The 12896-nt window shown below is 41.1% G+C and overlaps 1 protein-coding gene across 5 annotated transcripts in view; it reads right to left on the bottom strand.

The window, feature by feature from the left end:
- The window catches only part of MEGF10 (multiple EGF like domains 10), a 164640-nt gene that overhangs the window by 114156 nt on the left and 37588 nt on the right, over positions 1–12896 (bottom strand). For 4 of the 5 annotated variants that reach the window (XM_027607061.2, XM_027607065.2, XM_027607063.2 and 1 more), the window contains exons 2-3: positions 9307–9440; positions 1858–1959 (exon numbers count right to left, since the gene is read on the bottom strand). In XM_027607061.2, the coding sequence (XP_027462862.2) occupies positions 1858–1959; positions 9307–9422 (218 nt within the window). In that variant the 5' untranslated portion in view covers positions 9423–9440. Of the gene's footprint in view, positions 1–1857; positions 1960–9306; positions 9441–10656; positions 10785–12896 lie in introns of all 5 variants that reach the window. The other variant, XM_027607064.2, reaches the window with a different exon arrangement.

Here is a 12896-nt window from a genome sequence, read left to right as displayed (position 1 = left end):
AGTGAGAGAGGGAACACAGCAGAGGGGAGTGGGAGAGGGAGAAGCAGGCTTCCCGCTGAGCAGGGAGCCCGATGCGGGGCTTGATTTGAGGACCCTGGGATCATGACCTGAGCCAAAGACAGACGCTTAACAACTGAGCCACCCAGGTGCCCCTTTGCTTAAGAATATATTAAAATTGCCCATTTAGGCCAACCTATACTTTATTGCAAGGGATCAGAAGTTTCATGACTTTCCTATTTCACTTATCTTGAGATACCTCGGGAAGTATCAATTAATTTCCGATATGAGGGGCTCCTTCTGCTTCTCCCTCTCCCACTCCCCCTCCTCCTGCTCATGCTCTCGTTCTGTCTCTCTCAAATAAATAAAATCTTTTAAAAAGTTTTCAGATATGACACTGATCTAATTATCATTTACTTACATGTTTTAAAAGAAGAATTCAGAGAATTCCTTGAAAAACCTATGACAATACAGTCTCATCCCACTATAAAATAGGTTATATATAGACAAATGACCCTCATTTAACTAAAGTTTCATTGATTGATTGATTGATTTATACAACACATGTTTACTGAGCACTTACTATATTCCAGGCACGGCTTTAAGCATTGGGAAAACAACCCACAGTGAGCAAAACAATATAAAGCCTTGCCCTCAAGAAATGTATATTCTACTGGGGAAGACAGACCTATAGAATTTAAGTACAGATCCACATTAAACGAATAAATATGTCATATAATTACTGGTAACGATTATATGTTGTAATGAAAAATAAGGCCGGAGTAAGGGAAGAGAGTGTGACAGTTTATTGATTAGATGGAGTGGACAATGAAAGCTTGTCTGAAGAAAGAATATTGAGCATAACATTTAGTGCAGCATAAATCAACAGATGTCACATTTAGACCCATCACTCACACCACTATAAATATTTTACAAATAAAAGTAAGGTATCAAGGTTCCCTTCCATATTAACGTTAATATTTAAGATATTTTTCTTTTCTGTTTTCACATTTATAGAAAAAAAAATATGTGTCTTAAGTTGAGGTCAAATTTAAGTTAGTCTAGGGGTGCCTGGGTAACTCCGTTAATACTTGATTTCGGCTCAGGTCATGATCTCAGGGTCATGAGATCAAGCCCCACATCAGGCTCTGCACTGGATGTGGAGCCTGCTTAAGATTCTCTCTCTCCCGGGCGCCTGGGTGGCTCAGTTGGTGACCCTTACATATGTAAGGGTCCTGGGATCAAGCCCCGCATCGGGTTCCCTGCACAGCGGGAAGCCTGTTTCTCCCTCTCCCACTCCCCCTGCTTGTGTTCCCTCTCTCGCTGTCTCTGTCAAATAAATAAATAAATAAAATCTTTTAAAAAAATAAAAAAATAAAAAATAATAATAAAAAAAAGATTCTCTCTCTCCCTCTCCCTTTTCCCTCTGCCCCCACCCCCCTGACCCTGTGCACATGCGTGTATGTGCTCTCTCACTCTAAAAAAAAAAAAAATTAAGTTAGTCTAAATTGAGTCAGATATTCAAGTAGAAACATACGCTGGAATATGAGTCTCTCGATACCTAGTGATGTCCATATTCAAGAGCGTCTCCCCAGTTTATGCACCACACACAAGTTGCATGAATTCTTGCTAACCAAATGATGGTAACGAGTAGACCCTTTCTCTGTAAGCTCCTCAAGGGCACAGGCAGCAGTTTTGCTCTTCCGTATCTCCTATGGTTTGGAACAAGGCTAGGATGATAGCAAGCACTCAGTAACTACTCATGAGATGAATGGATGCATCTTCTCAAATGTTTAATGTCTCTGCATTAAAGGACTTCCCACTTAGCCAAACTCATAAATATATCTGAGCTTCGATTACCTGTGCCGTGTGCATTTAAACCAGTTCAGAATGTCAGTGCAGCTGGTGTAGTAGATTTGATCAAAGGGATGTGGGTATGACTCTTGCACAGTCACTGAGTAGCTGAAAAAGAAGAAGGATAAGGAATCAATATTTCTGATTCTTACGTTCATGATATACCACGTATATAAAAAAAATCAGAGGCTAAATTATCTTCATTGGCAACTCCATGCTGACTTTTAATAGAGAATCTCCATGTTTTTATATGACCCAGAGCACCAAAAGGACCAATATTAATAATACATTTAAAAGACAAGAGTTCATGTTCTGAATTTCATAAAAGAATTCTCTTTACCATTCACCATAAATTCTGATAATCCTAAATTTACAAACATGATCACCATATACTGCTCTGTATTTAATTCCATCCCCTCATCTCAGGGGTGCAGGGTTAACTCAGACCTTTCACAAGAAGTTTTCGATCTAAATCTGTATGCAAATAATAAGTACAGAGACCATGTGAATATTCATAACAGTACATTTTGGTACAGATTCTGGAAAATCAGAAAGAACATATTTCTCAGGTTGGAACTTGAATTAATTTGGTTTTGTGCGCCTGCCCTACTTCTCAGGCACTGGGAGGATATATACAAGCTCTAAATAAAAACTACAAAGTCTCTAAACATATCGCTGAAACAATTAGCCTGAAATATACATATCCAGAGCCTGCTGCTGCTTAGCCTGGTTTCCAATACATTTTCACTAACAGCTTCTTGTTAAAGTAAAAGTATGCAATCCTAAGGGCCTGAGAATGTAGGTGGAAAACATCCATAAAACATAAAGAGCATTCAATGTTCAATGTCATAGTTCTTCATTTTAAAGCATCCATTACATGCTCAAGAGCTTAGAGTTCCTACCTACAGGAAAACCCGGAGAATCCTCGTGGCGGAACAAGTTAATCTTCTTCTCTTTAACAATCTCAAAGATTTTCACTAAAATCTTTAATTCACACTAGCAAACAAAACAGGCCACAATTATGGACTCACTTGCAGCAAATCAATAGACCAACTTCATTATTAGGAACTATCGACTAGAGAAGGTACAGAAGGAATGAGGCTGAAATGTCAGCATGAAGAATTCAGGTTAGAAATAGGGTAGAACCTTCTCATTTGAAAAGCTATGTGGTGTTGGGCTCCCCAACAGTGGGATTTCTTTCTCCAAGTAGCCTCTATTAGCTATTATGTGCCTTGGCTTCAATAGGAAATCTATAAAATAATCAAACTGTTCACACTATTGTGTATCTCATTCTTTGGGTCATTGCAACTTGATTCCTAGGTATTTTTAGTGATCCTCCACAAATCTTAGGCAGATGCAATAGGCCCTACTGAAAAGATCACTGATTAGCGGAAGACAGGGTTATCCTGATCCGACGCTGAGAAACTAGACGGTCATTAGCAGATAATCTTCCTTCCCTCGGTTTTGAGTATAACATTTTAAAACCAAAGAATCATGGATGGTCTTGAAGATTCCTTCCCACTTGGCATTCTGAATTTCTTACATACATTTTAGGTGACTATTTCCTTCTCTATTGTATGCCACCGGAGGCTACCCACAAGAGCAGGTTCAGATGAGTGTAGGGGATGCAAACCCCCACGTCTGTGATATAACTCCTTTAAGGGAAAAGAGGCCACTGTTAAAATATAAAGATTCTTGGGATGAAATATCACAATAAGGTATTAATGTCTTCTGACCTCTAGCACTGTTCTGAGGTTCAGGTTAACGCAAATTCCAAGACTTCCTCAGCAATTTTTTCCCCGCCTATCCAGCTGCTTGTAAATAGCTGAACCTTGAGGCCTGCAGCATTATTTCTCTATCCCATTTTCAGTGCAGAGCAAAGCGAATGAATGTCCTCTGCTTATAGGTGCAGTCCTGTATTACCCATGAGCAAAACACAGCTATTGCCCACACGTGCTAGAGGAGTAAAAAAGAAACCACTCTAAATCAAGGCCGATTGTGGATGACAAAAATGTTCTACAAGGCTCTACAGCACTAATTTAACAGAACTAAATTGGTTCGTTGGAACTAAACTTGATGCATCATTGCCATAAAATTTCAAAGGCCATGTTATGATGGTTAAGGTCTGTCTGCCTTGGTGAGCAGAAGAGATAATCAATGAAGGGATCCCGGCCAAACACATCCCATTTAATGTGGATGGGAGAACAGATTCCATAGGCAAACACGAGAAATGTTTTCACTAATTTCTAGCAGTCTGGAGGATTGCTTAAATGAGAGAAAGTGCTCAAGTATATGAATTTTCTCTCTTGCCACTTGCCGTTCGCCAATAGCACACATTTGAGGGACGCTTCTCTGGCTTTCGGATAGAAAAAAGGCTCTTGGTAATCAAACCATTTAGGATTCCAATTCAACAAACAGTTATTTGAACATCTCTGCAATTTCTGCCCCCAAAGAGCTCTCAAGAGGGGCCAGCATGTGATGCTAGAAATAACACAACAGGGCTCTAACGGAGAAATACGTACAGTTGTGGGGAAACACGGACACAAAAGGTACTATGCCCTCTTCCACCTTGACTCTTCTGATTAAAATTATTCAGAGCCTCAAATTCAGTTCAGAAGTGACTGAAAACAAATTACTTTGCACACTGATCACAAATAGGCTTCTGGTGAAGTCTATGGGAGAAGGGCTCTAAGCCTCTTCACACCAAATTTCCTTTCTGTTGGTTTTTATACATTCTTTTTCTTTTCCATACAATCTTGCTCTTCTCTCCCCCCCCATTTTTTTTTTATTTTTTTAAAAAAGGTTTATTTATAAATTTGAGAGAGAGAGAGAGCATGGGGAAGGGCAGAAGGAGAGGGAGAGAGAAACTTTACCAGACTCCTTCCTGAGCCTGATGTTCCCCCCCCATTTTTAATGGTATTCTAATCACACGACAAAATTTGGAAAACATTAACATTAATGAGAATTCTCTAACTCTTACACAACCACCAATAGCATCTGGCTGACTTTTTACAGTCCTCAGGGGTTTTTTAGCTTTTTGTGTTAGGTTAGTTTTTTGGCTTTCTTATAATATAATCACACTACACACATAATTCTGAAAATTACTTTTAAACTTGAATGTATCATAAGCAGGTTAGTAAATCGTGAATATTCTTCAAATTACGACAGCCAAATACTCCGTAACTGACTATACCTAATTTGCTCAATACCCACCTACGGTTGAAGAAATAACTTGTTCACTTTTCAAGGGGCCACTTTGTGGAGGCTGTGTGCTTGCATCACAAAGGGAAAGATCTCTGAGAACAGGCCAGCCTCCTCTGGGTCTTTTTTTTTTTTTTAATTTTATTTTATTATGTTATGTTAGTCACCATACAGTACATCATTAGTTTTTGATGCAGTGATCCATGATTCATTGTTTGTGCATAACACCCAGTGCTCCACGCAGAATGTGACCTCTTTAATACCCATCACCAGGCTAACCCATCCCCTGGGTCTGTATCCCCGCTTCCAGGCCTCTGCTAACTGTTCACACCTCCATGTTCCTCAGCAGCTGCTCTTAAGTCAGAGCAGGAAGGAACCTCCTTGACTGCCTTGTCCAATCCTGTTTTTATCACAAATGAGCAACACTGAGCTCCCTGTGCTAGGGGTCAGCCTAGAGCCAGCACTAACCCTGGGGCCCCCAGACACCATCCTGTCCCATGCCACCTCTCAGATGTCATTAGAACATCTAAAGCTTCTAAAGCAGACAACGGGTGCCAAACTGTGGTATAAAGGGAATCTGATCTCAATTCTACACTATTTTCACCACAGAGATGCGTAACTCTTCACCTCCTGCTTGTGTGTTTAATCTTCTCAAAGACACTGAAAACATATCATCACTGGGACTTTAACCTATTAAATATCATCCAGGGAGAAATCCCAGCAAGATTTAATTTAAGGTCAAAGAATGGGGGGTGGGGTGGGGAAGCCATCATCACTTGGACACATTCCAAAGTGGTTCATTACATTCTATCTGCCAAAATGATCTTGTTACTTTAATCAGATATGATAATAATCATCATTCCTTATCTCTGCTCACTTCAGGACTCACTGCTTCAATTACTACCACTTCTGTGTTCCACCCCAAGGGGATGGGCAAAGAATGGCTTCTCTTCCTTGGTGTCCTCTTTAGCAGAATTCCCAGCAGAAGCCAACATGTAAACTCACAGACCAGGGAAAGGTGATATGAAGAAGGAACAGATAATTCATGGAATTATCCATTTCCAAAAGGTTGATGCACGGGATTCCTTTAATAGCAAGCACCCCTTGTGTATTTTAAATGATTTCATTTTCCTTAATTTTATTTTCTGTATGACTTCTCAGAAGCACAATGGCTGCATTAAAATGAGGCCTCCTTTTATTTGAAAACTAATGATTCAGCAGGCCTGGGGCAGGGCCTGAGAGTCTGCATTTCTGGCAGGTGCCCAGGCCAGGGCTCAAGTCACAGCCCCACAGACTGCCACTGTGAGACACAAGGCTCCGGCTGAGTCCATTTGGTACAGGTGGGGTTGAGATAAGGCAAGCCTCCAATGAGCCCTACTCAGCCTTACCACCAGGAATTCTGTCCTTGACTCTCATGTTCCTCTCCCCATTTCCATTCAAGCAGGTTTTGAAAATACAGAACGTGTCACCTGCACCCTTGTTGGATCACTTTAGTTTATATTCCTTTCTCTGTTCTTGTCACAACTATTGCACTTTCTTTTACCTTTCCTCCAAGAATCATTATCTGGCGTTAAAACTTGGAATGTACCAATAAGAAGATTATGGCTGTCAATCCTTCTTTCTAGAAGGTCATGGGAAAAAAAAATATACAGTTGGGAGAAAAAAATTCTCCGTCATGTTCCTTCTCTTTCGCTCTCCTTTTCCCTCCTCATTAGCAAGTCTTTTAGAGGTTACTCTAATCACTTCTCTTTTTTTTTAAAGAGTTTATTTGAGAAAGAGAGAGAAGAGGGCCAGAGGGAGAAGCAGACCCCCCGCTGAGCAGGGAGCCCAAGGATCCCTGGACGCCAGGACCATGACCTGAGCTGAAGGCAGTCGCTTAACCAACTGAGCCACCGAGGCGCCCTGTTTTATTTATTTTTTTAAAGACATTTGACAGAGAGACACACAGCGAGAGAGGGAACACCAGCAGGCAGAGTGGGAGAGGAAGAAGCAGGCTTCCTGCTGAGCAGGGAGCCCGAGGCGGGACTCGATCCTAGGACTCCGGTATCCGGAGGCAGTCGCTCAACCACTGAGCCACCCAGGTGCCCTGCTCTCATCACTTCTGCAGCAGCTGAACTGCATTAGGTTTAGAGACAAACGTGCCCTGTGCCTGTCCCTCCGTCCGCTCTCCCCGCTCCCTCACTGATGTCCGTATTTAGCCATTTCATTTCCTGTCAGGTGAGTGTACTCAATCAACAGTCATTTATCCAGCACATGCCCTAAGCAAGGCAGGGTTTTAGACCCTGGGAATTATCCATAGCGAACAAAACACACAATTATGTGTTGCCAAGTTTCATCAAATAATAAGGAAAGAATCAGGACAAAATGTACATGTATGAGAGGGTGCTGGGTTACCTGAAGGCTGGTTTCTTTTCTCTTTACAGCCTTTCCCTCAGAGAGTTCACCTCTTCACGTCTCGTCATGCTGGAGACTCCTGATTCCGCGCTCCCAAACACCACCAGGCCCATTTCTCAAACTGATCTTAGGAACACGATGGGGTAACCACACTAATCTCTTCCCTCTCAAATCAATTCTCTTCCTTTTCTTTTTCATAGGTGCAATGACACCTCCAATGCTTTCACAGAGCAGGTTCTAAATCTCACCTTCGCTGCCTCCTGCAAATCCTACAATCCATGTATGACCAAGATGTGTTGATTCTTATTTCACAGTATCTTACGAATTTGATTTTTTCCTTCCATTCCAAAGCTCTCATGCTCCCACAAGTTCAACCACCAGTGGCTTCTCCCTCTTTCCGATGTGATATGTACCCATTCTTGTATTCACTGATTCATCTTTATGGCTTTAATGGATATTTATCATGCGCTTTGTAGCTGAAACGTTTATGGGAGGTGCTGTGACGATTATAAAGATAATTAACAGGAGGTCCTTCCCCTTTAATTCTATATAATACAGTTAATAACACAGATACATAGAACTTGATTACATACACATATTTCCTCTACAGCTTAAAGTTTCATAATGATACATAACTCCATGGATTGACCAGGGCAGTACGTTTCTGTTACCCTGATTGTAATACCGCGCATAGACATGGGGAAGCCCTCACTGAAAAAAATAATGCTGTGAGTGAGAGACCAGGATGCCCCCACAGTAACACAGCTGCTGTGCCTGAAGGGCTCGAGCTGTGCTCATTTTGACCTGTGCTGACAGTCGTGGCTGGATGTGTCCCCCGTCGTGTGCTACTCATGGTGCTGGGTGCTGAGAACAGGGAAAAACGACGGAGAGTTCGATGAAATAGCGCCTACAGTTATCAAAATGACCTATTACTCTGGAGTGCTTGAGCGGACTAGAAGGGTGTCACCTTCTCTCTGGAAAGCTGACACTCGCAATGTGACTTGTAGCTAAAGATGCTTTTGTAGAAATGCAAGTAGCACAGTAGAGTGGTGTAGACTACATTTGACTATTCCGCTGTAGCACTAGATGGTTTGTACTATTTTTGTGTTCCAAAAAGGACTCTAAGCTCTCTGACAATGACCTGTTGTGTTGTCCCTTCCTCTGCATCTCCTACTGTACATTGCCCTAATCTGTATACATCATCTGCTTTGGTGTAATCTAGTCAATCTTGCCCTCTTTCAGGACCGTACTGACTCTAGTTTTGCTGCTCAAGACCCTCAGCGGTCTGCATGGCACTGGTTTCAAGCCACCTTCCATGCCTAGAACTCTACTCAATCACTGCTATCCACTCGTCTTATTCAGGTCTTTGAGAGCATCTCAGCTGACACTATGTCCATGTACCCTCTCCAGTGCCTCCAGAAATCACATCGCCCTTTTCAGGCCACATACAGCCCAATTTTTTTGTACCATATTTGGCCACCCTTCAGTACATTATTCCATATTGTCCTTCGCCGCTCACCCATTGGTTCCCATGCACAAGTCCAGCTCCCCCAGATTACTGCAAAATAGACTGAGAGCAGGGAGAAGATGTTTGGGAGATCATATGAATGGAGCTAGTAATATTTTCCCTGCAGGATATGATTGCTCCTGTGTTAGAATCAATAGACCAGAGTTTTTTCACTTTATATTCTATAAGACCAAGGTGAAGAGTACTAATTTATTAATATAACCACTGGTTTCTACATAAAAGTAATTTCATAATCTCTTCTCAAAGTCTAATTTTATATATCAGGCTGATAATGATAATATATTAAAAAAACCATCAGAAACTACTTTTCAGACTACTCTCAAAATGATTACCTTTCCCAGTGGCTGCACACATTAGGGTCTTCAAGATTCAGGGATGATGCTGTTCTGCTCCAGAGGCATAACGAGAAACAGATAAAGCTCAGGCATGAGTTCAAAGAGATAACCATTTTTTTCGGAAGAACAACCTACAAGAAAACAAAAATCCAAATTAGAGAAGCATTAAAATGACCCAAACAGAATTCTTTTCAGTACAACAACCATTTGGGACCAGTTGTCAGTAGGGCTGAACCACGCATAACAAGCCATGTGTTTAAATAGACGGGTCACCAGATTTCATGGTCCAAGAGAGAGGTATTTCTTGTGTTGTGCAGGGTGGTCACCATTTTGTAAATTACTAAAATGTGCAAATCATCATTAATTGCCACCACAACAAAAGGCCTTCTCATCCAGGCCAGCCGACATTAAAGGAATCTACCCGAACAACTCAGAGCAACACAGACTTCCAGATTCTCTCACCAGGCATATTTCCCTTCTGGAAGAAGAGGGCTCACAGAGGAATCTGGCCTCATTTGTCCTGGAGGGTAAACGATGAAACAGAAGCTCCATTGACTCAAGAGAGAGGCACCTCAGGCTCAAACTGAGATTCATTCAATAATTCACTCAATGGCCATGGAACGTCTGCTAGGTCTGCTCTATCCTAGGCACCGTGCAAAAACTGGACATCAAATACAGACACAGTTTCTGTCCCTGGCCATTAAGATGCCTATAATTTAATAATCATGACATACATTTCTTATATTTAGTGCTTCCGTTTCCCTGTCTGCTCAACAGAAACAAAACCAGCCATCTTACAGAGGTTTGTTCATAGGTGTACAGAAAAAGGTGTAAGGCTGTTTAGAGGTCGGTGTTAGAGAAAACCAACCTGGTGTTCTTGAGAGGAAGAATGAACACAACGGAAAAACAAACAGCAGCTTATTTGCAAAAGAGGCCCGCAAAGCAGATACAAGAGGAAAGAGAATGTTCCATGCAGGCAGAACCAGAGGGGAGGGAAGGTCAGGCACACTTTGGGGAGCTCAAATTAATTCAGCTGAGAAAGAGACAGGGGCATAGCACAAAGGGTTTTGTACCCCATTGCCAAGTCTGAGAACTTCACTGGTGAATGATGCCGACCTTGCAGGAAAGTGACCAAATCTGAGAGACTTTTAGGACTTGGAATCAGTAGAACTTGGTGGGTGACTGAATGTGAGAGTAAGAGAGAGGAATGCTCTCCGGAAGAGCCCCATGGGTAGATGGCGTGCCCTTCACTAAGATGAGAAGCACAGACACCCTCTCCTTCTGGGAGGAAGAAGCTTTAGTTCAGGTTCAGATACGTCAAGTTTGAGGTTCCTAGGAGGTACTCACATGAAGTCATCGGCAGGCATTTATTGAACACCTACTATGTGCCAGGCACTCACCAGCTCGGGTGTGTAATAACAGCATGGCCTGCACCTGGAACTCACGCCCAGCTCCTCACCTCCAGGAACATATCCCTTAGTCAGAAGGAAACGTTTAATTGGCACACTTATAAAATGATTTTATATAATTATTGCAAAAATGGACACGGAACTATAAATAGCTGATCCATTTACTACTTAAAAAGAGAACAGGTATTGACCTGCCTGTTGGTAAACTAGGGAAACTAGTAACAATAGGCCAGATTATGTGACCGAAGCAGTTATTTTCCGGGTGAAAGCTGGCATTTTGAGAAGTTATACTAACTTTCTATACCACAAAGTGCAGAACCAAATGGGAACAAAATTTATTGAATAATGACCTTGTGGTTTAAAAAGATAAGTTTATTGAGATGCCAGGCTGGTCAGTTGGTGGAGCATGGGACTCCTATTTAAAAAAAAAAAAAAAAAAAAGATTGATTTATTTATTTGAGAGAAAGAGAACACGAGCTCCTGGGCATGAGTCAGGGAAGTGGCAGAAGGAGAGAATCTCAGGCTGACTCCCCACTGAGCATGGAGCCGCCTCAGGGCTCAGTCTGAGGACCCTGAGATCATGAGCTGAGCCAAAACCAAGAGTCAGACACTCAACTGACTGAGCCACCCAGGCTCCCTGGAGTGTGGGACTCTTGATCTTGGGCTCATGAGTTCAAGCCCCATGCAGGGTGTAGAGATTACTTCAAAAAAAAAAAAAAAAAGGTGGAGAGTAAGTTTATCTTCAAACAAACAATAAACAACAATACCAGCAAAAACCTAACCTTAGGAAATAGTTCATCCTTCAAAGTCAAGAGACTAGATCAAGGGAAGAAGTATTCAATCCTTCAAAATCAAGGCTGTTTATAAGGATAAGTGTATCAAGTATATCGTGACAAGTCACCTGTCTCTACCTGCACAAAGGCTAAAACTAAAGACAACATTTGATTTAGGATAAGGAAATAATACCATGAATGTGTAGGATAACGAGAAGATACTATAAGCCACTATGAGAGGCTGTGAAATCTTTAAAAGGGAAGTTTCCATCATCACAAAATATATTCTAACATAAAAAGCATAAATGGGTAGCCAAAATGGGGCTTATAAATTAATTCAAATTATCAGTGTCTGTCATGAAGTTGTAAAATCTGAAGCTCAACATTATATAACCAAAGAAGCTTTTCCACTTAACAAGAATGATGAACAGTGATGATGATGATAAGCAATAATTTCCCCACCGGCTCCCGGGGGCCAAGCCCAGGGCACGGAATCTTTTATGTGCATGATCTATCCAACCCTCACAGTCATTTACCTAAGAAAAAGGTGTTTTTATGATCCCCATTTCACAGTTGAAGACATGTAATACACTGCTAATGTTTTCCTCATTCATCAAAAAAAGCAAACCTCTAATATACTTAGTTGTAACAAACAAGCATGGCAAATACCTCCTGTCTCATTGCTTTATCTATGTCAGGGTAAGTGTTTTGTTTCAGGGAAGTGTGAAATATATATATTAACTTTCATTCTCTCCTCAAAGACAAAACGAGTGCTAGTCAGCAGTAATCTGCCGTCTTCTTACCAACAATTACCCCAAATTGGAAAGTTTATATCATGAGTCACCATCTTAGACTCAAACCATCCATTTTCCAATTAGAAATGTTTAGTCTGTAAAGTTAGAAATTGCTGGAAGCAATGAATCAAACTGCCAAGAAAAAGAAAAAGGCTGTGTGTTTTCCTTTAATGTAAAAATTTTAACGTTAATCTTTGGTAGCCCTTCTTGCTTTGCACTTGACGTGAAGCTTTATGAAGGCTTTAACCTCTCTATGCGGATGGCAGGGAAAAAAAAAAGCAAAATTTGGTTACCTCCCCTTTGCTTTTGAAATTTGGCATACAGAAAAATCTAACTGCATTGCCAAGCTGCTGGAGGTGTTTACAGAAGGGAAAATATAAAGAAATTTAAAAAAATGTATATATACATCCAGCGGGTCTCATTCCCCAAGGATTTTCCAAATTAAAATACAAAAAATTAACTGAGTTCTAGAATAACCTGCATTAGAGTATAAAACATCAAAAGCAAAAAGAATTGCTAGATCCAGATGCAAGGATCATGCAACCTCACATAAACAAGTTAAAACCCTTTGAGAAAATAATTCAAATGTTATATACCATGTGGGGAAAGGA

The sequence above is a fragment of the Zalophus californianus genome, chromosome 5, assembly GCF_009762305.2.
Source record: "Zalophus californianus isolate mZalCal1 chromosome 5, mZalCal1.pri.v2, whole genome shotgun sequence".
Taxonomy (NCBI): Eukaryota; Metazoa; Chordata; class Mammalia; order Carnivora; family Otariidae; genus Zalophus; species Zalophus californianus.
Note: the sequence above shows the minus strand (reverse complement) of the source record. Positions and strands in the feature narration are given on the sequence as shown.